Here is a 26,319-nt window from a genome sequence, read left to right as displayed (position 1 = left end):
CCTGACCACTCCGAGTCTTTCAGGATGAACCTGCTTTTTTCCCTCTGTCCTGGGCCAGCAGAAGGAAGGGTCTGTGGATGTCTTCCGACACTGGGAAAAGTACAGACACCCGGAGCAGGTGTGGCACCATAGGCATGCCTCATTCACTGCCTCCCAGCAGCTTACTGAGTCACCCATAGTTCTCTCCTGAAAGTAGCTCCTAGTCATCCTTCCTTCTGAGCACAGAGAAAATGAGACCAGTTTGCCCTTCAGCCTCTTTCAGGGCCTCAGCCTGGCCGACTGGAGTCAGGGCGGGGGCGACCAGTCGTTATTGTTAATGGCACTGGGCTTGCCTCGGCCTTCTGTGCTTGTTAGCAAATCCCCACCCTTGGCCTCCTCTTCCCAGACCTCCCAGTTAACGGGGCAGCAGGGGCCAGGGGATTTGCAGAACAGGACTGGACACCTGAGGTCTCTCCCAGGTCTCCTCAGGATATTCAGCCAGACTAAAAGAATAATCATGTAGAATCTCTCAGACCCCTGGCTCTGGGCCTGGCTCACAGGCTAGAGGCAGAAATAGGCTGCATAATCAGCAGGGCGGCAGATCCCAGGACAGTACAGCACGCTGAGGACTCTGTGTTGTCCTTCCCACCACCCAACAGGCGCAGCACTGAGGGCCAGGTGGAAGGCTGGTGACATTAGTTGGAAAGGATGACGTGACCTCCATCACTTTAGAATTTGCAACCTTGTAGACACTGAGATTAAAACAGAGAGACAGGTTCTGCCTGAGGTCGCCACTGCCAGGCAGTGAGTCTGGCCAGATGAAGCCCTGAGGCAGCTCTTCCAGGATCACTGAGGCAGCTGAGATCGGCTGTCCCACAGCTGAGACATCAGGCTCATAGCTGAGCCCTGTTCAACCCCATACACCAGCAGCATTCATGAGCCACTGCCCTGTGCTCAGTGATAAGTGTGTCAGTCAAGTCACCCTCTTGTTACTGATGCAAGGCAGCCCCTGGGCCTCCAGTTCCCAAGTGTGAGAGCCCAGGTGCACCAGGCTGGGTGTGGACAGCCACTGGAGCATTGGGAGAGGGTCCCCAAGTCCCTGGAGGCAGCACCCACTGAGCCTGTGGGAGGTGTCTCCAGTGGAGCCTCCGTGGGCCTCCCATGGGTGGGATGGGGGGGGACATCTGAGCCTGGAAATCTGCCTTCCAGGTGGTGCACAAGCACCTTGCTGTGGGCATACACTTGTGTCCCTCCCTGCAAGTTCACTGTTAAGCTTTGATCCCCAGGGTAACAGCATTCAAAGGCAGAGCCTTTGGGAAGTAATGAGGTTTGCTGAGGTCGCGGGTTGGAGCCTGAGTTGAGTATGGTGCTCTTACCAGGGATGAGGGACCAAGCCCTCTTCTGCCCCTTGATGCAAAAGGAAACCAGGAAGAGGCCCCAACCCTGGAGCTCAACCACACTGGTACAGTCAGTCATCTTGGGCTTCTGGCCTCCAGTGCTGTGAGGAACACAAGCCTGTTGTTTATCAGCCTCCTAGCTTGAGCAGCCCACACAAAGACATGCCTCTCTTCCTAAAAGCTATACCCTGTTCATTTCATCCTTTCATTTTGCCATGTGTCAGCTACAGCTTAGGAAGCACCTGCTGGGCACCAAGAACTAGGCCCGATCCATGTGCAGCCCCATAGAAAGGCAACAGGCCAGCCGCCAGGAATCTCAGGGTGATGACAGCGACATAATCTACAGAAGGTGGAAGGATCTGTGGCACAGGTCCTACATGTAGGGGGTGGGGCAGGGGATGCAGAGTGACCCCACAGGTCCACATGGGCACTGGCACCAGAAGATAGGAGTCTGAATCTCACAGATAAGCTATGAGACCAGGACAAGTGGTTTCTCTAGACCTCAGTTTCCCCAGGTAAGAAATTAAGGTGGTAACAGCTGCCTACTTCAAGGGGATGCTAGGAACACAGCAAGGAGTCCATAAGGGCCACTGGGGGAAATGGGGAGACCCTGCCAGGACTAGGAAGATGATGAATGGGAATAGTCTACTACCAGAGGCAGGGCTGGAGCAGAATCTTGGCCGATGAGGTTATCACCTATGCATATGGAAGTGAGACTGAAGTTCTAGCTGAAGATCGGTCACCTGTCCCCAGAGGCCCATGTGTTAAGACAAGGTCCCAGGCTGGGCACTGCTGGGAGGTGGGGGCCTTCCAGGAGCAGGGCTGGCAGGAGGTCTCAGGTCACTGGGGCTGCCCTTGAGGGTGACACAAGCCTCTCTCTTCATCTTTCTCTTCCACTTCCTGACCATGGCGTGTCTTTGCCCCACTTCGTGGTCCCACTGTGATGGCCCTGAGGAGCAACAGGACCAGCCATACTGAAACCTCAGAAGCTGCGAGCCAGAACGAATCTTTCCCCTGGATAAGCTGGGGACCAAGCACTTGTGATAGTGCAGGGAGCTGGCTGACAAGGGCCCTGGGGCTGTGCACCACTCACCACTGCTAAACAACTGCAGCGAGAGGCAGATGTCTCTCCAAGACGCACACCTTGCATGCAATAGCTGTACACAGTGCAGTATCCCCAGGCAGCATCTCATTCTGGCATCACCTCTGGACCATCGGAAGAATCTCTCTTTCCTCCCTGATATGAATGTCAAGCTACTAAAGAGACCCAGGCCATAGGAAGGCGGCCATGAACACCAAATCAGGGCTGCAGGCCTTCCAGGCACACTTTCTGGCTGGAACCCAGACCACTTGGCCACCCCAGCCCTGCACAGCCCCATCGCTCTGGCCTGTTCCCACTCTCTGCTCCTCAGGAGCAGCCTGTGAGACACATGCATGTTGCTCCCTTTGGTGAGGAGCCCCTGAGATGCGGAGTAAGTATAGTGCATAAACTTAGACCCCTTCAAACAACGACCAACGTGTGGCCAATGGGGTCAGACAGGGCCGCGGTTGCAGCTGGCTGATTTCTAAGGAAAACCCATTAGGGGAAGGACACTTGACTGGGGCTTCACAGTCCAGGGCAGCACATTCTCTTTACAGCCATCTAAACAAGCAGGAAGATGACAGAAGTGGCAGCCCCTGATATGGGAAGGCAGGGTTCAGCCCTGGCCAGACGCCAAAGTAGGCTCTGGGGAGAAACCCGGCAGCAGACATTTCCTATTAGGGCAAGCCTGCAGGCGGGGAGGCTGGCTGTGTATTTGGAGCGTAGTTAGCGTTAACATTTTGATAGTTAAAAGGGGCCACTGCAGGCTCCACCACGCCTCAGGTGGCTGGGAACGGCAGAGGGCTCTGCAGAACGATTGAGAAATGCACTTTGGGAACACTAGTCCTCTGACAGAGGCACCCCATGTCTCCTCCAGAGTGGGCTGTGCAGGCAGATGCTGGCCTTGGCCTACTCTTTCCCACAGGCCCCTGCTGCCACGCAGCCACCCCAGCTCAGCTCCCCACAACCCATAGACCAGCTAGGCCAAGCTGTCAGCCCAGGTCCCCGCCTTGCCACCCCACACCTGTCACCTGCCTCACAGGCCTTGGGTGCTCTGCTGTTGAGAGTCGCCTCCCAGCTGGAGCCCCACCCAGGCCAAGCTGTCTCTGGGAGTCTTCCCCTCCAGGCAGGAGTCGTTCTCAGCAACCCCGTCTGTGTGGCAGGGCAATGCCCACCTTCACTGAGGCTCAGCTGGTGCTGGCACCATTCCACACAGGCCTTGTTGGTCCTCACAAACCCTTGCAGGAGAGGAGGTGGGACGGACTGCCTGAACCCCCTACTGTGCCCCTTTCTGGCCTTGGGCAGGTCATTCTGGGCCTTTGTGGCTTAGGTCCTCTTTCTGGGAGGCAGAAAGACTGTCAAGGGCCCACTTCAGAGGTCTGGAAGAAGCACACAGAGCCACCAGACAGACAGGCAGCGCTGACTCCCATGACCGGGCCTGGGGTGACCCAGACATCGGATGTCCTCTTGGCACTGCTGGTGAGAGATGGCAGGGGGTATGGTCTGCACCTGTGAGTCACTCCTCTGGGAAATTCCTCGGCCCAGTCCAAGGGTTCTTCTCAGGAACACTGTCTAATACTCTGTCCAATTTCTTGGCCTTCAGGCCAGGTCCTGTCCTCATGGCTGCTTTCTTCTGCCTTGCAGAGCCCTCTCTATGCTGAGTGGTGACATGGGTAACATCCCCATCCCGAGGCTCTCCTAGAGGGCATGTTTCTGTGGTGTCACCATATCCTTGCCAGGTCTAGCCACATGTTATCTCTCCTCTTCTAGAAGCAGTGCCTTGACTTCCTTTGGAGTCTTCCTCTCCCCCACACTCAGGCCCAGTGGTCTGGGTGAGACTGAACTTGGCCCCAGTTCTTGAGGCAGTCACATGATACACTTCTGTCCAGTCCTAGCACCTCACTCCCCTGGCCACAGTGATTGGCTCAGAGGTGGCACATGACTCAAGCCAGATCAATTCCAGGAGTTTTGGACAACTAGGGATAAAGATTCCCCAAGATTTGAAGGAAATCGTGCTATTCTTGATAACATGAATGAATCTGTAGTGCATTCTGTTGAGTGAAATAATCCAGATACAGGAAGACAAATATTGCATGATACGATATAACTTCTATGTACAATCTAGCAATTGAAGATACGGAATGGGGCACATGGCTTCTGCTGTGAAGAACGGTTAATAAGGCTAGGCTGTAGCCTGGGAATCTGCTGAAAGTAGTTCTCTCACAGACATAGAGAGGTAACTGCGAAGAGATGGATGGGTCAACACATCTCACTGGAGCGCTCATTCCCAGGCTGACTCACTTGCCCAGAGTGCTCATTCATCCCATGTGTGGCATATGCATTATGAAACGAGCATGACAGGTGAGCAAATCAGCCCACTGACGTGATGTACACCCTCACAATACACACTGCTATTTCAAAAATGAAAAATAATTAAAGAGCCCTCTTTTCACTGGAATTGCTAGTTTAAAAACACTGTCACCACAGGGCACCTACAAGTCACTGTATAGAAAAGGTCTACCTGAAAAATCAAACAATACAGAGGAATGAAAGCAGAGCCAAGAGCTGGAAGGAGAAACTCAGTTCTAAGGGCATCTCGCAGCAATGATAACAAGAAGGCCTGAAATCCAATGTGCTCAGGACCTTATTCTTCTACAAACCTATGAATTGTCTCTTCTGTTGCAACCAGCTTGGGTTGATTTCCGGACACTTTTAACCGGGAGTCGTGACTAACCCACCACCATCTGTCACAGGAGCTCCGCATTTATTAGCTCATGCACGGCAACAGAACTGTGAATCCGCTCTCATGAACACCAGGTTCATCGAACTCGTGGCACAAGGAGCTTACTTGAGCCTGCCAAGGTCAGAAAGGGCACAGCCAGGGATGGTAGGACTGTGAACCCTTGGGAGAACCTACTAGAAGCAGGACTGAACTCATGCTGAGGTCCAGATCACCAGGATCAGAACTGACCAGGCAGCACCATAGCAGGGCTGGGCCTGCTCTCCCAGACCCCATCTGTAACCTGTAACAGGTGTAGGACTCAAGCAGGGGCTTCATCCCTGCCGCTCCCCCACCTTTGGTGGGGAGGGAGGTGGCTCAAGGACATGGGGCCTTCCACATTCTCAGGGATTGGTGTCTGGAGGCCTCAGCTCCAGCACAGGCTCTGCCAGCTTATGACCCGAAAGTCTTTTTGGCCCTGAGCCTCAGTGCACACGGCTATAAAAAGAGAGGCTTGAACTGGGTGTTCCCCCAGCTTCCTTCAGCTCTAACTTTTCATGACACTAGTCCTGTGAAACAGAAGAAGGACATTCTGGACAAACTAGCACCGTGAACTGGGTAATTCTCCTACTTGAGTCCCAGGCAAAACCGCTCAGGATGTTTAGGTATTTGCCCAGGGACACCTTCCTTGGGACCAAGAAGCCAGAGTGCCTGGTGCCCAGGAACTCTGCCCAGTGGCACTGAAAAAAATCGCATCTTACTTTTCACTAACCTTAACTTAGTGCCAGCATTTGCTTTTCTTATGAACATAGGTTACAAAATTAATAATACTAGCAAACCTGACCTTCATCACTAGTAAAAATTACAGATCTTTATGTACCACAAAGTAGATTTCTCAAACTATCACTGACATTTACCTCCAATCCTAGTTATAGCACCTGAGACCTGCTGCTGCATCTTTGGATCCATATACAGTGCTTCTATATACAAATTTATTTGCATTAATATTTTGATAACAGGTTTTCAATAGCATTGGAAGTTTCTGGAAATCCATGTACTAAATACACTGTTAAATGCGTGTAAGAAAAAAAATTTGGAGAAGGGGTCCAGACTGCTAAAGGGTCCAACAACCCCAAAACAAGGTTAAAAAATCTCTGGATTTCAGTTTCTAATGGCTTGCTCCAGATTTAACACATTCTTTTTCAGAGTCAAAGCCCAGCAGGCCATTTGTGGGAGGGGAGGATGTGGCCGCGGGGGCTGCAGGCCCTTAGGGCAGAACTGCTACGTGTGTGTTGGAGGAGAGAGCTCTCGTGGGCAGGAAGCCACTCAGGGAAGCGTCCCAGGGAGTGAGCCTCCAGGGAGTGGGCGCCTGGCTCTGCTCGGGGCTCTGGCTTTGCCACCTGTTAGAGGAGCTATGCTTAGACTCCTCTCTCCCGTTGCAGGTCTTTACTTCCTGTGGTGCTTGTGGACACTGGCATTGTTAGGTGTTCTGATACCACTAGTGTGTTTTGGATGAGCCCTGTTGCTAAGAAACAAATCCCAGATGCATCTTTAAACACAGACTCTAGAAAAGCACATTCCTGCTCACTCAACTCCACTGTGTCTCTTCTCAGGCCACTTGGATTACACTAACAGCTGCTGGCCAAAGGCCATATTTTGAGCCTCAAGGAAAATTCGATGGATGGCTCCAACTGCCCAAACAGAGGAACTACTTTCAGAGCTTGGGGTGATGGTCTGTGCAGAAAGGAGGACTCCATGGTGGCCACAGCTATCTGCAAATAGGTAGGGCCACTGGGGAGGAAGAGGACTCAGACTGCTGGCCCAGCCTGGATGACAAGGGTCCCCTATGGGACCAGCAAGGTGCAGCCTGAACTGCAGGCTGCTTGAGTGGTTCTAAGGATGCCAACCCTGCGTTCCCAGCAGAATGGCTCCAAGTTAAACATACTTCACACCAAGTGCAACCACAACTGCGGTCCCTGGAAGATGTCAGTCCTCTGGGTGATTTTACCAGGTGCACAGCCAGGCCCCAGTGTGGGAGCCACCTCACTCTCAGTCCAGCAGGCAGGGAGGCCCATGCAGGCAGCCTCTGTAAGGGGCAGTCACTTCTGGTTCTTCTTTCCCCACCCTAGGTGTTAGGGTTTGTATCTAGTTAACCCCCCAAAGCCTCATCTGGTCATAGGGCTTTTTCAGAGGTGGCTGAATCTGTGATTGACTTGTAGTGCAATGCTGGGATTAAGGGTGGGTGACTGCTGGATCAGTGCACTGACTGGATTGGCAGCCCTCTAAACCCAGTAGACTGGATACAGTATAAGGGACAACAAGAGGCATGTCTCACTCTTTCTCTCATTGTTTTGCTCTCTTCTACCACCATGAGCTGTTGACCCTCTGCCATGTGCCACCCTGCCTTGTAATGAGCCAATTATAGACTGAAACCTCTGCAAGATGTGAGCTAAATAGACCTTTCCCCCTTTAATTCTGGGTGTTGGGTATTTTGTCTCAGCAAAGAGAAAAGTAACTAAGACACCAGGTTTTGGAGACAGGTAACATTGAGGCTCCCTAGCCATTCCTACTCCTACTAAATCAGCCTCTCCAAGGCTAGAGCTCTACCAAGCTTCCTAGGGGATTCTAATCACCCTGAGTTAGAGAACTGTAGTGCAAGCCCAAGCATCAGCCATATCATTCTCCTCCAAATAACTGAGCATCTACTACAAGCCAGGCAGGGTGCCAAGCTCCATGGTGCAAAGCTAAACAAGAGAGCTAGTGGCCATTTCTCATGGCATCCCCCTACTGCTAGGACAGCAGTGAAATTCCAGGAACAGTAAGGACATTTTATCCTTGCTAGGTGCCAAGGACTAACAACCTTCAAGAAAGTCCAAAGAGATAGGTACCATTATTATTAGTGTCGTTTCAATAAAGACAGGGCAGCACACAGAGGTATATGATGGAGTTACTCAGTTATGTTGAGTTGAGTGCAATCCAGGGGATATTCTTTCAGCTAAAAAAGAAGTTATACCCAGAAAATGTCACCAAGGTTGGGGATCCCAGCCCAGCTTACACACATCTTCTAGCATGTGGGCCCCTGACTTGTCACTTCCCTTCACCAGGAGCCCATGGGAGCCCTCTCCCCTCAGACCCCAGGAGGTTGGGGTGCGCGGGGAGCACAGGTTCGGCAGCGTCCACACGTGTGGAGGGATGCAGGGGACACTAGGGACACTGGGCAGGGCTCCGCAGGCTGCTCCCTTCCTGGAGACCCACGAGCCAAGCTGCCTGCACTGAGGCTTTACTTTTTTTTTCTTTTTGAAGTAAACGCACGTTGAGGGAGGAGGCTGGATGGGCCGGCAGCCAGGCAGTGCTGGGGTCCCAGATGGGGACAAAGCCTGGTGGAGCTGCCTCCTGAGCCCTGCCCGCCCGTGAGCCCAGGCCTCGCTCCAGGCCTCGCCTGTCTGAAGCACAGGCGCCTGCAGTCGTCACTGTTCTTTCCACACAGCGCACTCCACAAATCACAGGTTAGCGGCGGGAGCTGAGGGCGGTCGCCAGGGAGTCTGCGGACAGAGGGCAGTGCCCACAGCTCGCTCCAAGTGCGCTTCCTAGACACAGAGGGGGCTCTGGGGCCAACGCACTTGTGCACACTGGGCACACCTGAGACTCCCCTCACATCTCGTGGAAATCAGCCCTGGCCAGACACTGTCTGGTGCCTCCTCCTCAGGGGCCTGTTCGCATTTCTGGCACTACTTAAATAATAACAGTCCACACAGTGGCTTTCTAGTAATTCATAATTCCTTATGACTCAGTCTGTGAGATGATTCAGACCCTTGGCTGTGCCCAGGTGCTCCATTAGGCGTGCCAGGCTCACTCCTCCTGACATTACGCTAACCTGCTTCCACTTTTCATGCCTTCACCTGCCTTTGCTCCTCCACAGCAGTCTTCAGTTCCTAAAGAAATTCTCTTATGGGCTCCATTTCTCCCTCCATTGTCTGCGCAGTCCATTCCTGAGAAATACAATTTTCTAGCAAGCCTGCTAGGAACCCAGGCCAGAGGTCTGGCATTGTTGACAAAAAGATGCCATTTGGCACCACTGGGACCATCTACCGCTTCTAAGCAAATCTGCTTTGCTCCACCATTGGTATGCAAGATGAACGTAAAGCTATCCCTCAGTCAATGTTTTCTTGTTTTGTTTAACTGCTAATGCTGTGGGTTTACTTTCCATTATGTTCCATTGCAAATGTTCTGCACACCACCCATTGTATGCATCCAGTGGGACCTTTGGACAGATCTGGTTATTCCTCACCAGGATGTCTGGTCCTCAAAGACATTTGAAACCTAGAGCTGCAGGGACAGATTCCAGTCAGTCTAGCCTGCACAGGACCATTGGTTCCCATAGCAGAGCAACCCCAACCCACTGTCCTGGCTTCTTCCCAGGAACAGGCTGGCCTCCTTCCCACTTGGCCAGGTCCACTCTCCAGGAGCCTCCGTGTCCGCAGTGTCATTCAGGAACCCAGGGCATGTGGGTTCTTGGGGTTTATCAGCAGCATCTGAGGGAAGCAGCCATGGGTGGCTGCCAAGCCTCCACCTACTTCCCAGCACTGCATATCAACCTCATCATTCCATGTGCAAAAAATCCCCACAAAAACCATGTTTATGGAAATTATATTGCCATGGCAACTGTAAAGGTCTCACAAGTATTTTTAAAATAGAAAATTAACAAAACCCACTTATAAAAGTCTAAAATCTGTTCCTTTATGAGCATTAGTGAACAGAGATTCTAACAAATACAAAATGTGATGGCAAAAAAAAAAAGTCAGTAAAAAGGGCTCTTTGCTCTGGATTAATTGAGGGGCAGAGGGTTGAATATGGGAAAGCAAAGTTTGATTTCTCTAATAAGAGGTTGCATTTTTGGAATTATTCTAGAAAATGACAGCAAGATTTTCTGGTAAAGAAAAATGTGGGTAAGAGACCTGAACTGCTGAAATACTAATTTCTTACTTTCTATTTTCACATCACTGATATTATTACCTTCCCCACTCTGCAAGACTATTCCATTTTTAACTCAGGTTTTTAGCAGTTGCATAAGCCTCTGCTGCTGTGATTTAGCCTGGCTGAATCTCGATTATAAAACCTGTTTCTCAGATGTCTGCACACAAATCACAGGGTGGAGGGAAAGGAACCAGATTCAGAAGTACCCAACCAGAACCTTTCTGCTTTTTAAATGTGTGATTGGTATAGTTATCAAAGGAAATGCTTTTAAGTAGATGATACACATTTTTAGTGTCTTTTGTGAGATTTAAAATGTAATAGGCATATTTTGATGACTCTTCTCATAACAAGGAATCAGGGCTTTTAACAATGCAAACTGGAGGTTCTTTTTGTGAGTGCAGGAAGAAAAATCACACCATGCAACCCATGCTTTCTTTTCTCGGTTGCTGTCAATCTCTGCAGGAGGGGGAACAGACAACAGGAGGGAGCCCAGGAAGGTCCCAGGAGTGCGAAGCGCACTGGGCTGGTGACGACTTGCTTTAGCAGCTTCTGTTAGTCACATGAAGAGGAAGGCAAAACAGGTGTTAAGTCTAAGCATAAACAACAGGCTGGGCACATGCTGCATCTTCCAAATGAGGCCTCGGGTGAGATGAGAGGAAACGGCATTCCTGAGGACGCGCTGCTTCAGCCAGCTGGGTTTTCCCAGGAGGAAAGTAGGCAGAGCCCTGGACTTTCCCCCAGGGACAGATGGACTCCCAGGGATCTCAACTGCCCTGGGAGGTGCTAGGGGAGGGAGTCTTGCTGAGCACCCTCTCCAGCCCCTTCCACGCCCTTCCCACTCTTCCTAAGCACCAACAGCCCTTCCGTGGCTGGAAGCTCTGGCTCCTACAGCAGCTGCTGGAGAGGTTGAAGACTGTCAAAAGATGACTTCCTCAGGGAAACCAGGCAGAAGGCTTGGGAGCAGTCAAGGTACCAGGACTGGTGGCTCCAGACCCCACAGTCCAGTCTGGGCCACTACTGAATGCACTTTGAATTCTCTGTGCCAAAGGGGCTCCCCACAGGAAGCGCAGGCTGTGGCCCCTGAAACACCAGTGACCTGTGACAGCAGGGGCCATTCCCATGCCTGCGCCCCAAGCGGGGCGGGGGGAAAGGTGTTGTTGACTGAGTCTGCAGTGGGCTGTGGTGGTGGTTGGACTGTGGACAGAAGGCACAGTAACAACCAGGAAGTGGGAGGGACAGGAAGCTGGTCCCCAACTTTCTCCTCCCTTCCTGCCAGCGCCTCCCCTTGGCCAAGACACCTGGGAGGCAGAAGGCCAGGGAACCTGTGATGCCGGCCATGGGGGTCCAATCCATGGGTCCAGAGCAAGCTGGGAATTGGTAGAAGTGGATGGGGGCCAATCGGCCACCTTCTACTCCCTCCTCCTGCCCACCTCCACCAGAGGCAAGACTTCCCACGTGCAGAACAACAGTGCATGGATCATCAGGCCAGGCCACCCATGGGGCTCAGTTTCCTACCAGCAAGACTGGCTACTGGATTGTATTTTCTCAGCACAAAAGAGGAGGCAAGCATCTTAACTATCACTGCTTCAAATGAATACAAAGTGGGGTCTAGACAGGGATAGTGAGCACTGTCAGGCCAAGGGTGTGGCCATGACAGCACTGGAATGGGAAACGAGGATTCCAGACCTCAGCCAAAGGAGGCCAACATGCCTAGAGGGAGTAGCATGCTTCCCAGCTCAGTGTCAGTCACAAGTATGGCTGCCTTCCCCTGGGAAGCCCGCACTGGACCACAAAGGAAGGAAGACACATGGAAGGTAGCTGCAGAGAAATGACATAATGAATTAGAAACCCCACGTCGGAGCTGATAGGTAAACCAGACAAAAGACTAGATCCTTGGTTATAATGCATGCTCTAATCATCACCCTACCTCCGACTCTCAAGATCTAGAGTTGGGATCACAGGCATGTGCCACCATACCCAGCTGGGACTTGTGTTAATGGCTTCGCAAATATGTTAAGAAGCATGTGCATCTCCCCTCATGCTCAGTGGTAGTGCCAATACCTGATATCTGGGGATGGTGGATGGAGAACCATGTGAGAGGATGAAGTAAGGGGTGGAAACAGCTCTGGTTGCCCACTCTCTTCCTTGGGTCTGCCTTCAAGGATGCCAAGCCTTGCCAAAGAACCTATATCCTGACACAGGGTAGACTTGGATCTCAGTGCCTGAGGGGAACACACACATGGAGATCCTGTGGCATAAGCTGCATTGGGCTCAGATAAGAAATAGCAGGGAGAATAAACAGCATGGAGTCCCATCAAGAGTGGACCCAGGCTGGGCATGGTGGCGCATGCCTGTAATCCCAGCACTCAGAAGGCTGAGGCAGAAGGATTGTTGTGAGTTCGAGACTAGCCTGGGCTACAGAGTGAGCTCAAGGCCAGCCTGGACTGCATAGTGAGACCCTGTCTCAAAAAGATCACCGCAACAGTGGTGAACCAGTGAGGTGAAGGTAGCAGCAGGCAGCGGCTGGTCATCGTTGCCTTTTGGACTTGGGCTGGCAGCTAGAGGCAATACAGGTGGCTTGGGGCAGCCCTGGGGAGGACTCAGGTGCTGACGGTGATGCCAACAGTGACTGGTGGGGTCTGAGGACTGCAGGCTGGAGCAGGTGGGGTGAGCAGGCTTGGTGCAGGGAGGACTGGAAGCACCCCCTGCCTGCTGCTGTCCTTTCCTCCCTTTCTTCCTCAAAAGTCCCGTTTCTGTACCACACTCTGCCAGCTAAGGCCCTGGAACTGAAGGTCAACCATTGGTTGGACATTTAAAATTGCTTGGAGTCAACACTTTAGTTCCAGCCATGGGTTTGTCAGCATCTACTCCCGCTGATTCAGTTCAGACCTCAAATGCTTCAGACAATCAGACAGCATCACCACCTTCAGGATGCCCAATGCATGAAAGGAAAAATCAAGGCTGTCCAGTAGGTGAGAAACCATCTGGTCCAACTAGTGAAAGCAAAACTTACTCTGTGCCTGCCCACCAAGGTTGAGTATATGAGTATGTGGGGTGCCCCATTACTGGTGCCGGGGCCAATAAGGAGAACCTGGGTCCTTCAAATCTGATGCCACCACCTAATCAAACACCAGCCCCAGATTGACCATTTGCTTTGTCTACAGTCAGAGAAAAATCATCCATTCCAAGAGCAGATTCTGAGAAAAAGTGGGTTTATCCTTCTGAACAGATGTTCTGGAATGCAATGTTAAGGGTGGAAGTGGAAGGATGAGGATATTAGTCAGAAAGAAATGTATAATGTCATTAAGATTCACAATCAGAATAATGAGCAGGCCTGGAAGGAGATCTTGAAGTGGGAAGCCCTTCATGCCGTGGAGTGTCCTTGTGGTCCACCACTGATCCAGTCTGGAGGGAAGGCAAAACAGTATTCACTAAGGGCAAGAATTTGTTCCTGGTTGGGGTACAAGGTGCCTTTCGACAGGCATGATGGATCATCAACCACTGTGGGACAGAAGTTAGATACGTGATCAATTACTACAATGGCGACGAAGTGAACAAGGGCTACCAGTTCAACATCCTGGATGTGCGTCCCGCCTTGGATTCACTCTCAGCTGTATGGGACAGAAAGAAAGTTGCTTTGTGGCACTGGACTTCATAACCACTGTTTGTTTGTGATGGAAAAAGATAAACTTTTTTCTGAGAAGTACATTAAACTATTTCCCCTAAACCGAATCCCACTCATGATGTAAGGAGATCTTCAAGTGGGCTGTCACACTTCATCATTTACTTAGCGAGAGATACTTTGCTCCATTAACCTTTGGCTCACATCTGCCTTGCAGTTTGTAGCAGACCACTGTAAGTTTTCCTCCCATTTCATCTAAGTGGGAAGCAGTCCTTTGGATTTCCCTTTAACTTCACTATTGCCTGTGTAGTTCATCTAAAAAAGTCTCAACCTCTATAAAAGAGTTTTTGAAAAGTGTTGAAAGTTGTCTTATTTTCTCAGGAATGAGCTGTAAAACCTGAAAGTATGATGTTCATGAACTTCTTCCTGATCAAATATTTTAACTAAAATTTAGAAATAAGACATAGCTATGCTTTCAAAAAAAATGGCCAGCATTTCTAAAGTCCCTACAGTTTAGTAGTACTCCTGAACAGAATGCAAAGGTATACCCTGGAAATGTATTCAGCAAGAATATGTATGTCTTAGGTCTCCAAATTCTCATTTCTATCAATTTTTCTGACTGGACCTTGTTACAGAAATTTCAACTCACCATGAAGTTGTAATGCATATATTCTGGAACACATACTTTAACTTTTAAGTTTTTCCTTTTAATTCCTGTAATTCTAATACGTAAGTCTGCTCCCCAAAAAATAAGTGCTCTCCTTGTCCCTGGCATTTGACAAGTTATCCCAGCTTTGAGTTCCATTCCTTCCCAGCCTGGGAGCTTCCCTTGCAGTCAGCGGAATCCAAACCCTGAGAGCCTGGCTGAAGCCACAGTGCCAGTGCTGATCCCTCTGTAAAGCATGAGTGTATTTGGTTATGGGTTAAACTTCATAAGAAGAGTATTTTTTTTCTCAGATGTATTTACATAATTCAGTGTCTAGATTTTGTTTTTGTTTGAGGGAAACTCTAAATTTGCTGTTGGAATTCTTTGATTCAGTAACCCATGGAGTGGTTGTTCTAATTACAGCAGTGTGGTACAAATGACTGGTTTTTCTTCAGTACTGATAATATTAAATCTTTCATTTATCCCGAATATTGTGTTAAAATAGTGGATGGAATTGGCAGTCTAAATGATTAATTTGGTCTGGATTTCTTTGTTGTTTCAGTTCTGTATGGAATTTCAATTATTGAACAATCTTAAGTTGTACACATCAGAATATTTATATATTTTTAAATAAAGCTGATAGTTAACAGGTTTTGAAAAAAAAGAAAAAAGAGTGGACCAAAGCAATTGTGTATCTTGTCAGACCCATGGCTTTTTTGTGTTTGGTTTCCCTTTAGCCCAAATCAATTTTCAGGCACCAAGGCCGTGTTTCTCAGGATGGGTCAGCCTCAGAGTTCATCCATGGGCAGTCAGATCTAAGACCACCTAAGCCTTCTGGTCAACCATGACCTGGGAGCAGGGGTGCACTTAGACCCATCACCCTTTCTTCCCGGAGCCTCAGAATCTGATCCTAAGATGGTTATGTTTACTTTTCCTCTGAGTCAGACCACAGGATGATTCCTGGAAAGATTCCATGTGCATGTTCAACCCACAAACCCTCCAAAATACCAAGGCTAAGGGGCAGCTCTCCCATACCCAGGCTTGGCATGGTACAGTCATTGATTTTTAGTTCAGGTTGGCTTCTTTGAGGTCATGAATGATCCTTGGAGTCTAGCTGAAATGTCAAAAAAGAGGAATAACTAAGACAATAAAGACTTCTCCAAAATAGCCCTGCAGCATTGAGATTCACTCGAGCTCTGGCAGAAACATTCAAATTCCTAACTGGTTCCAAAAATCCTGCTAGGAAACTGAAAGGAATCTGGCTGTGTGTACTGGTCCCAGCCTCCTGGGAAACCCGCTTTAGTTATAATCAAGCCTGTGTTGATGGAGCACCTCAGACCTCCAAAGGGCTGCAAGAAACCCTTCATGTCTTACAGTTTCAATGGTGGGGATCCTGGGAGAATCTCCTTTGCGGTGGGGCGGGGGGAGGCTGGCCTTCGAATTAATGCCAGCTTGTGCCATGACTGTCTTCCTGTGGCCCCTGGAGAGCTGGGATTTAGTTATGCTGGAAGACCTTAAGCAGTGAGAGAAAAGGTGGCCAATTTATGGGACAGAAGTCAGATTTAGGTCCAACTGCCTTATTTGAACTGTATGGAATGTTTAGCCTTTGGCCACATAATTTTTTAACTTTTTATTTTATAATACTTGCAAGCTGGCAGAAAAGTTACAAGAATCATACAGAGAACTGTTCTCCTCTTTACTCAGATTGCCAGTTTCTGAGGTTTTACCACATTTGTCACTCCCTCTCTCTTTCCATTCTTGTTTTTTCTGAACCATTTGTGAATAGGTTGTCCATATGATGGCCCTTTATTCTTTAATTCTTAATGTGTATTTCCAAAGAACAATGACATTCTTTTATATACTGAAGTACAGTTATCAAACCTAGGATGCTTAACACTGATGGAACATTTTATCTAATTTATAATCCATATTCCAGTTTTTCACTTCTCTCAATAATGTCCTTATTAGTATTCTTTTTTTCCTCCACCAGAGGATCTAACATATAGTTGTCATGTTTTAGTCCCCTCTAATTGTTCATCAAAATATTTTTGAAAAGGCCAGGTATTTTGTAAGTGTCCCTCAGTTTGGGTTTGTCTGGCATTTTCTCATGAGTAAATGTGAGTTATACACCCCCAGCCAGAAAACTACAAAACTGATGTTCTGTCTCTCTCAGAATGTCACATCAGAAAGCAAGTGACCTCTGTCTGTGCTTTATTGGTGATGCTAATTTGTTAACAGTTTTATGGAGATATAACTCACATACCATAAGACTCATCCACTTAATAATTCAGCTTCTTTGTGTACATTCATAGAGTTGTGCAGCCATCACTGCAGTCCACTTGAGAACATTTAGAACACTTCCATCAGCAGTCCTTCTGTATTTCCCTCCAACCTCCGACTGCTCCCCACAATGATTCTCAGTCCCTCTGTTGTTTATCATGGATATTTCATATTCAGGGAACCAGACAGTATGGGTTGTGTGACTGGCTTCTTTCACCTACCATAATTTTTTCAAAATTCAGGTGATGTAAATTTTGTTCATCAAGATGCAAGTGATTTCTCTATGATTGTTCCCTCTTACAAGTTATAAGCATTCTGAGAGAAGTCACTTTAAGATCACAAAAAAAAAAATGTCTTGCTCCTCAAAACACTTTCCTTCCTAGATGTAGATTTATGGTTACTGCCTAAATTATTGGTTACTGCCAATGTTTATTAATAAAGTTTACCGAGCCAAGCATGGTGGTATAGACTTATAATTCCAGCACTTGGGAGGCTGAGGCAAGAGGATTGCAAGTTTGAGCCCGGACTGGGCAATTTAGCAACTTAGCAAGACTCTGTCTCAAAATTTAAAAAAAAATCTTTTAAAAGTGCTAGAAAGTAACTTAGTACAAAGACCTTGGGTTCAATTCCCCTAATACAAAAATAAGTAAAGAAGGTTTATTGAGGTTGATCACCTCCTCCATGCCCTCAACACTTATCAGCCATTAGCAACACAACTTAAAAAGATACCATAATTGTGGAGGGTAGGCTTGCTCTTCCCAGAAACACAACAGCTGTTCCAATGAGTCCCCTACAGAGAAAGCCATATTCCCCAGAGACGAGCAGCCAATACTCCTCCTCTGGTTCATGTGCCTCCCTCTAGTGGTTGGGGCATCAAGGACCCCTCAGAAACACACATGCTACCCTTGCCACTCCATCCTGCATGGACCCCTGAGAATTCTAGCCCTACTTCCCTCTGAGCTAAGAAGGTTAAGAAGTGACATGAAAGCCTGTGTTCTTTGGGTAGGGGCTCAGTAGGTGACAGGAATAAGGACTTTATATTAGTCAGCTTTCCATCACTATAACAAAATATCTGAGAAATCAGTTTAAAGGAATAAAGGTTTATTTTGGCTCACAGTTTCCAAGGTTTTAGTCCATGGTCAGTTGCTCCCTTGTTTTGGGACCTGAGATGAGGCAACACTCTGGTGGGAAGGGGGTGGGGGGGTTGGGGGGGCAAAGCTGTTCATTTCATGGGATCCAGGACACAAAGAAAGAAGAAGAGGCTGGGGTCCTAGTGTCCCTGTGAGGGTGCACAACCCAAGACCTTACTTCTTCCCACTTAGCCCAACATCATCAATGTTCTCCTGCCCCCTAGTAGTACCACAGGCTAGTGACCAACATGGTCCTTTGGGGGACACTTCCAAACCACAGCAGACCTGCTTCTGCTGCCACTTTTCCAACCAGTAGTCAGAATGTGAAAATGTCTTCATGCCAACAAACAGCCACCAAAAGAGCAGCAGGTGCTACAGGAAGTAGAAGAGTAAAGTACAGCTCTCAGCCTTAAGGAGATTATTTCAAATAAAAGGATTAAAACAACCAACCACAAAAGAACTGAGGCAGGAGATTAGGGCATGGCCAGTTGGCTGAGCAAGAGGGTGTGACCTGTCAGTCATAGAGATCCAGAACATATGTGCCAAAGCCCTCATTACTTTTTGCACATTTCCTGTCCAATTCTTTTTTGAGAACAAGAACCTGGAATCTCTAGAAGAGATCTATAGCATGCCCCAGAAATCCAGTAACAGAACCAGAATTTTGAGGCAGAGTATCTCTCAAGGATTGATCATTCTGAGGAAGGAGGAGCCCACCTTCCTGGAATGGTGAAGAAAGTTTTCAGAGGAGGGCATTTAAAATGGGCCTCAAGGCATGTAGACATTAAGGCAATGATGAAGGAGAGAGTAGTCTAGACAGAGGACACTGCAGGAACAGTGGTCCTCCAAATAAAGGGATGTTTGCAAAGGCCAGTGTGGTAAAGCACTGGTCCCTGAGGTGGTGCTACTAGGAAGTGCAGTAGACCTCTAGGAGGTCAGGCCTAGTGGAAAAATAGTAGGTCATTGGGGGCACACTCTCAGGGAATGCTGGGGCCCCAATCCCTTCTCTTCCTCTCTTTAGCTCCCTGGTGATGAAGTGAACAGTATTTCTCCACCACATTCTCCTACCATAGGCCCAAAGCCAAAGGGCCAATTGTTCATGAGCTGGATCTTCTCAAATTTTAACCAAAATAAACCTTTTCTCTTTACAAGTTAATTATCTCAAGCATTTTGTTATCATGATGGAAAGCTTATGAACATTGGTTCCCAGAAGGAATTACCAGGTCTTGATTCTGCAAGATGCATGGGACCAGGACGCTGAAAACAGTGGAAATGCCTGCTGCATGTTGTGTCCGTGGGTGTTATTTCAAGAACCCCAGGAGCAATCTGGGGAATAAAAGGGACTTTGCTAATGTTAATTGGTGATAACATTCTAACCATACGGTACTTTTCAGTTAACAGAGCAGCATGACTGTGTGAGGTGCCCAATCATGGATTACTATTTACATTTCACAACAAGGAACCTGAGGCTCTGAGAGACTAAGGGACCTGTACATAGTTCCATGCTACTGAGGAATGAGAATCAAGTCTGAAACCTCCTGCCTTCTAGTTTATGTCTTCCTCAAATTCTTTGTGGTTTCATAAATTTGACATAAAACTGGAAGCCCTTCTAGTCATTCTTTTCAGCCTGTTGCTCACTGTTCCTGTCACCAAGTTGACCAGGAAAGCATTCTTCACAGCTGCAGATTGAGCTGGATGGGCCCCCACCACTGTCCACAAAAGCACACGTCCCTGTCTGCATTTATGATCCACCTTCCCATTAAAACTGCTTTGACTTTATGCCCCCACTCCAAACACAGCCTAGGTGCACAGTGCTTGTCTGGAGAGGGAGAGGCAGCTGGAGGCACTCAGAAACCAGCTGTTCTCTGCTTAGCAGGCTTGTCTACCTCATAGAAATGGGAGATACCCTCTCTTACTGGCCACTTCTACCCTTGAGAGCAGCTGGCTTCCACTCTCATCACAGAACAGCCAATGGTGCTGTTTATGCATCCACTTGAAATTACACTTGTGCTGGAAGCATAAACCACATGCCAGATTTGAAAGCTTAGTACTTTGTATTGATTATATATTAAAATAATACTTCTGATACATTAGGTTAAGTAAAATATATTATTAAGGTTAATTTAGCCTATTCATTTTTGCTTTTTATAATATAAGTACTAGAGAATTTTACATTACCTATGTCTCAAGGATTGATCATTCTAAGGAAGGAGGAGCCCACCTTCTGGGAATGGTAAAGAAAGCTATTTCTATTATATAGCTATTTCTATTGCACAATTCTGGCCTAGACTCACATACGTCATTATAAGGACTTGAGATTTCATTCTGAGTGATATGGGGGCTGGGGATATAGCTCAGCAGTACAAGTGCCTACTTGGCAAGCACAAAGTCCTGAGTTTGATTCCTGCTACTCAAAAAAAAAAAAAGACATTCTGAGTGATATTGAGGCCATAAGAGACTCTTTAGGCCAAAATAGCACCATCTGATTCACTTGTGTTTTGAAAGGAGCCCTCTTTGACATGTTGAAGGAAGACTGTAAGGGATATCAGTAAAGGCAAACCATTGAAGAAGCTATCAGAATAATTCAGGGAGGGACAGAGGCTTGGACCAGAGGATATGACAAAAAGGAGAGTCAAGAAACAGAAACAGGGGGCTGGGGATTTAGCTCAGCGGCAAAGCGTCTGCCTGGCAAGCGCAAGGTCGTGAGTTCGGTTCCCGGTACCGGAGAAGAAAAAAAGAAACAGAAACAGGCTATCTACTGAGATGGAGAAAGAAGAGGGAGAAGCAGTTTGGGAAGAAGACCAGAGTGTGGTTTTGGACCTCACATCTGAGGTGCCGTTTGGTTTCCAAGTGGAAATGTTGAGAAGAAAGCTGGAGCTAAGACTCTGGAGTCTGGGGTGGCGGGTTGAGCAGGATCGGAACTTGGGAGTTATCATCATGGGGTTGCAATGTAAGGGAGTAAGTGTAGAGGAGACAGATCAGTGGTCCTGACAAGCCGAGGACAGGTGAGTTATAGAGGCAGAAACATGATCACAGCAAGTTCACAAGCTAGGGGGGGGGCTTGGAGAAAACAAATATAGACAGATCTCAAGGAATATTGCCATTAAAGGAAGTGAAGAAATGGGATGGCTGGAGGAGTGTGATGTATGGTCAAGAAAAGCTTGCTTGCTTCCTACTTTCCTTCCTTTTGACCAGGTCTCGCCATGTTGCCTGGCCTGGCCTTGAACTCATGATTGGAAAGAGCTACCTGTCTCCACCTCTAGAGTATCTGGGATTATAGACATTCACTGTCATGTCTGGAAAAAGAGGCTATTTTTAAAAGATGGGTGATAACTTCAGCATGTGTATATGGAAATGAGCTAGTAGACAGAGAAAAATTGATGATGCCAGTATAGTGAGAATTCTGCAGTTTTTCTAACCTCCAGAGTGTGCTTATATTGCCCTTTCATGTTTTATCAACTTGAGATACCATTTATTGACTCTCTGCTATGACACATAAGCTTCAGCTTGTCTACACTTCTTATCTCCCATGTACTTTGTTCCAGTGCCCCAACATTCCACCCCTGCAGTTTATCTATTGGTCACTGTGATAGTCTATCTCTTAATCTATCAGCTATAGATAGTATCTCCTGATTTCTTGCCTTATATGATGAGGGTATTCATGCCTCTACCCTACCCTCTATGTGTCACTCAGCTTTGGGACATAATGGTGGGACAACAACACAAGATTATTTCTCCTTTACATATGAAATACCCCGCTCCTGAGCAGTCAGAGACCTATTATTCTCATGAGAGGGAAGAACAGTAGCAGAACTTCACAGTGTCTCTTACAGTGCATGAGCACAGCAAGTTCACAAGCAAGTGGGGCTTGGAGAAAACAAATATAGACAGATCTCAAGGAATACTGCCATTAAAGGGAGTGAAGAAATGGGATGGCTGGAGGAGTGTGATGTCACTTGGACTTATATTCATTTGGCCAAAGCAAGTCAAATGCTAAGCCCAATATCAATGGTCAGGAGAGGAAGTATTCTCCCCCAACCAGAGGCAGGCCAGACATGGCATCAGGCAAGAATGCACAGTCTTCTTTCAAGGAGGATGGTAAATAACTGGGAACAATAATTTAGTCTCTCACAATCTACTCCAACTTCTGTGTTTTTCATTTTATATTGTTAATGTAGAAAACTTTCACATACTCTTTCATAGCTATTCTCAAGTTTTCAGGGCTTTGTTGTTGGTTTTCAGACAATGAAAGCCACCTAGCAGCATTTACATCACTGTTACTAAGCATATACTCTTCAGTGCAGAGCCACGGAGCCCACACTACTGTTCCCATGACACAGATTCCATGTGTTTAAGAGTCCTTCTTGCATTCCACCACGTAAATCCACAGCTTGAAACCGGGCCATCCACTAGGTCACTGCAGGTCTATGCCTTTTATGAAACAATTTTCAGTTTTCCTGAAGTTTCTGATTCTTTTCTTCCTTGTTGATAAGAGAAACATAAACCTTATATGTCATATCACTAACAACCTCTCAATTCCTTCTTACTTGTCATTGTTTGGATTCTTCTCCTTCTCCTTCTCCTTCCTTTCTTCTCCTTCCTCTTCTTCTTCATCCCTGCTGACCTGATCTAATTGGACAGGCTGCTTCACTTTTAGATCTTAATGCTTCTGCATGGCTTTTTGTCTTCTGGTGTTTTTGTTTTGTTTGTTTTGGGGTTTTGGGGGGGGGTGGTACTAGGAATCAAACTCAGGACCTTGCACTTGCCAGGCAGGTGCTTGTGTCACTGAGCTATATCCCTGGCATGACTTTTTGTCTTTACTGTACTTACTAACTGCTTTCTGTTTTTCTTGCTTGCTTTCTTTGATTACAACTCTAACTTTTTGCAGCCTTCCAATAATACTTTCTACTAGCCCATCTCATATCATCCTCAGAGACCACCTTCCTGGAGTCCTCTGTTAATGAAGACTGACTGCCTTTCAGGCCTACAGAACAACTTCATCCTAGGGTTGCTCTTCATGGCTGCCTGAAGTAGAATTCATTGTTTCTTGGGCATCATATCTTCTTTCTTGTTTACTCCATTGCTATGCTGAAATGCATCTTCAAGCAACTTTCTTAAAAAGGCTGAGTAGAAAGTAAAATCCCTTAGTCCTTGCATGCTCAGACCAGATGATCTCTAATGTCTATTCTAGGAGTAAAATTCTATCAGTATGTATTCATTTATAATATACTATTGCAAGGAGAAACTTAAAATAATTGCTGTTCTCAAGGAATTTACAATCTATTTAGATAGACAATAAATTCTCAAAACAGTATCAAAAAATCATCAATACAAAAGATGCTACAAGCTAGGGCATAATTAACCATCAGTTTGAGCCTTGGGTCTAAAGGAAAGAGAGAAGCTGACCCAGGCTGTGGAGCTCTTACTTGGGAAGGAAAACTTTAGTGAAGACAAAGAGTAGGCAACAGATTAGGGATAGGTTAAATGTTTATGTGGTTTTCAGCAGTAGATTAATGGCCAGCATTAGTCTGATGGAGTGGTTAACAGTCAGTGGGAGCCCCTCCTACTCCAATTTTGCCTGCACTGTCTGAGTCATCCACATTTTTGCTTTGCCAAATCATTGCAGATGTAAATTTTAATTATGGAAGCACAATTACACCTTTGCCAATAGGCAAACTTTCTGACCATCTTGGGACATAACAGTGAACTTTGATTGTATATATGAATAAAGGCTCTTCCTATTGGAACATGGTGATACTGGTAGTGATTTTGTCTTTCTTTTTTTTTTTTTTTTTTTTTCCCTTTGGTACCAGGAATCAAACTCAGGAACTCACACTAGCCAGGCAGGCACTTACCACTGAGTTCTATCCCTGAGTTGGTAGTGATCTTTATCAGTAGAATTTTGCTGGATAGGGCTAGGGTGACGCCCCTTACCATGGTCCACTTTAAACAAACATTCCTCAATGTTCCACCAAGGATCAGAGTGACATGAATCACCTCTCCTCCAGCACTCCGCAGGACAGGAAACATTTCTCTTAGACCTTGAGCATTATCTTGACAGTGCTGCTGCTTGAATGGAGAAGGAGCTGGGGAATTTTAAGGACAGGGCTTCTTCCACAGGCTGGATGGACCTGAGACACCTACATCAGAGGGAGAAAAATGAGCCTTCATTTGGCCCAATGCTCTTATCCAGTCTGCAAATAAGGAGAGGACTTGCACAGGAGGAAGTTTACAGAGGAAGAGAAGAAATGTTCAGATCAGGGCTCTGAGCAGTTTCCAGAGAGTGGGCGTGTAGCACTGGCAAGTGCTGGCAAGTGCTGGCAAGTGCTGGGGGCTGCATGATGGATTTTCTCAGCAGGGCCTACCCAACTACACTTCCCTCTGGGAGGCATGCTCATGACACCCCTTGCATCCTCCAGGAAAAATTAATTGCTGCTAAAACACAGACTCTTCCTGCCACCCTCATAGCACTCAGTGAATTCAAAGTTTGTATTGATTTTCCTCAACAGTCTATTGCCTCTTGACTGATTTATTCATCCTCACATCCCTGGTGCCTGGCATGTGGTGGATGAATGAGTGAATGGATTTGAAGAAGCAGCATTTTATCAAAGGGCAGAGCCAGCATGAATATTCAGCTGTAGCTGGGGCTTCAGAGAAGGGTATCTGTGCCAAGGGGAGGACTTCCAAGGGCTGTGGCCCTTCAAAGCACTCTGGGGAAGGGTGGGGATGTTGTGGCACCAAACAACCAACAAGCAACAGACAAAAATATCCACACAGTTTTCATGGTTTGCCCAGGGCTCCACTGTAAGGAAGAGGGAAGCAAAGAGATCAGCAGCACTCAGAAGCTACACCCACCGCTACAGCAACCCCACCCAGAGATGGGAGCAGGGCTCAGTTCTGCACGAAAGCAAAGAGCAAAGCAGACCACCAGCTTGGGAGAACATCCTGAACCCAGTCACATCGCATCCTCCTTGAAATCCAGGGGACAGGGAGTCTGACTAAAAGGTGAGAGGCACTACCAAAGGTCAAGTAGTCTACGTTCTGTGTGGATAGGAACCAGACCTGTGTACACAGAAAACTGTATAGTAGCGACTAACACAAAGTGGGGTCGGGGGGAGCCTGGGTTAAGTTACTGAAAATTCAGAAGTCTCTACACCCACAGCTCACCTGTTTTATTGCTTTTGTAGTTTGCTTATTTCTCTTTTACTTCCTCCTCGTTTCTCAGAAAGTTTTGTGTTTTTTAAAAAATAAAAATCCCCTAGGATTCTGCTCTTACACAGGGAACTGCAAAGGGGAGGCCAGATCCTTGGGGACAGGCATCAGGGTAAGCCAGCAGATGCTGTCACTGCCCCAGGCTGAGGGTCAGCGCCACCTAGGAGTGACACAGGTGGAAGGTAGACAGCTGCTGCCTCTGGGACTGGTCTCCTGCAGGGCTGGTTCCCTCCCCAGCAGCAGCTTGGCACAGCCCCTCCCACGTGGCACCCATGCATTTGTTTCCTCAAAAGCCTATAGGATGGCATTTACTTCACTTAAAAAAAAAAAAACAGTAGACGCGAGATGCATCCCAGCTTGAGGTTCACATCCTCCAGAGAGATGGAAAGGCAGTCGCTACTCCTGCAAGTGGAAATTTCTAACAACTAGATTAGCATCAGCTCGCCTCCTCACAGCGGCTATAATGGGGTGTGGGCCTGTGGACTGCTGCAGGTATCTCTGAAGGAAAAACCCAAGTAAAAGCCGCTGAACTTGCTGCTCAGACAGACAGGCTTCCCCAGCCGCAGCAGCCCCTGGGGCAGAAAGATGAGTAAGGGCCGGGAAGCCCACAGGTCCCGGTGGGCGGGTGTGGGCTGGGCGATCCCAGCACACCAGAGGCCCCGTGAGTCCCAGAGAAGGCCGTGAGAAAGGCCAAGGAGACCAGAAAAGCACTTGCCGCTGACCTCTGCTCTTGAGAACCTGGAGCAACGGGCTGGCGCGGAGAGTGTCTCTGGAGAGCGCCCAGGAGTGCCCGCCTCTGCAGCTCTCTGTGGGCAGGCGAGGGGCACCCCTGCGCCGGAAAGATCAGCCCGTAGGAAGCAGTCGGACTGGAGGCGGGGAGGTGTTGGCAGTGAGGGAGAGGAGGGGTGGGAGGGTCAGGGAGACCTTCTGCTTCCCCTCCACTTACCCTTCGCTGGGTCTGTGATGGGGCTCCTTAAAATTGGATGCACCGGCGCCGCCGGCCAACAGACACCAGTGTGCCCGAGAGGGGCGGCGCGGGCTCTCCGCTTTCTCACCCTCACCTCCGCCAGGGCAGTGGAGTCCCACGGCACCCTGACCAGTGACCTCGGCCTGGGCCCTCGGCGCCCCGCTGGGTCCCCGGGAAGCTGCGGGAAGAACGCCGGCTACAGAGTCCTCAACCCCGCTGCCCGCGCCTAGCGCTGCCGAGCGGGCTCGCCCCTTCCGCGGCTCCGCGACCCCGAGGCCGCCCCGGAGTGAGCACCGCCCCCGCCCAGGCCTCCGG

The 26,319-nt window shown here is 48.2% G+C and overlaps 1 protein-coding gene and 1 pseudogene across 4 annotated transcripts in view; one reads left to right on the top strand and one right to left on the bottom strand.

The window, feature by feature from the left end:
• LOC102012204 (chromosome unknown open reading frame, human C1orf95) overlaps nt 1-26,319 on the bottom strand; it is a 43,004-nt gene that overhangs the window by 15,458 nt on the left and 1,227 nt on the right. For 2 of the 4 annotated variants that reach the window (XM_005404496.2, XM_005404497.2), the window contains exon 2: nt 25,984-26,182. The exons of the other annotated variants lie outside the window; for them this stretch is intronic. In XM_005404496.2, coding sequence (XP_005404553.1) covers nt 25,984-26,182 — 199 coding nt within the window. The remainder of the gene's footprint in view (nt 1-25,983; nt 26,183-26,319) is intronic. 4 annotated transcript variants of the gene reach the window in all.
• LOC102011874 lies at nt 12,999-13,808 on the top strand (annotated as a pseudogene).

This window comes from Chinchilla lanigera, unplaced genomic scaffold (genome assembly GCF_000276665.1).
Source record: "Chinchilla lanigera isolate Chin_1 unplaced genomic scaffold, ChiLan1.0 scaffold00088, whole genome shotgun sequence".
NCBI classification, from domain to species: Eukaryota; Metazoa; Chordata; class Mammalia; order Rodentia; family Chinchillidae; genus Chinchilla; species Chinchilla lanigera.
Note: the sequence above shows the minus strand (reverse complement) of the source record. Positions and strands in the feature narration are given on the sequence as shown.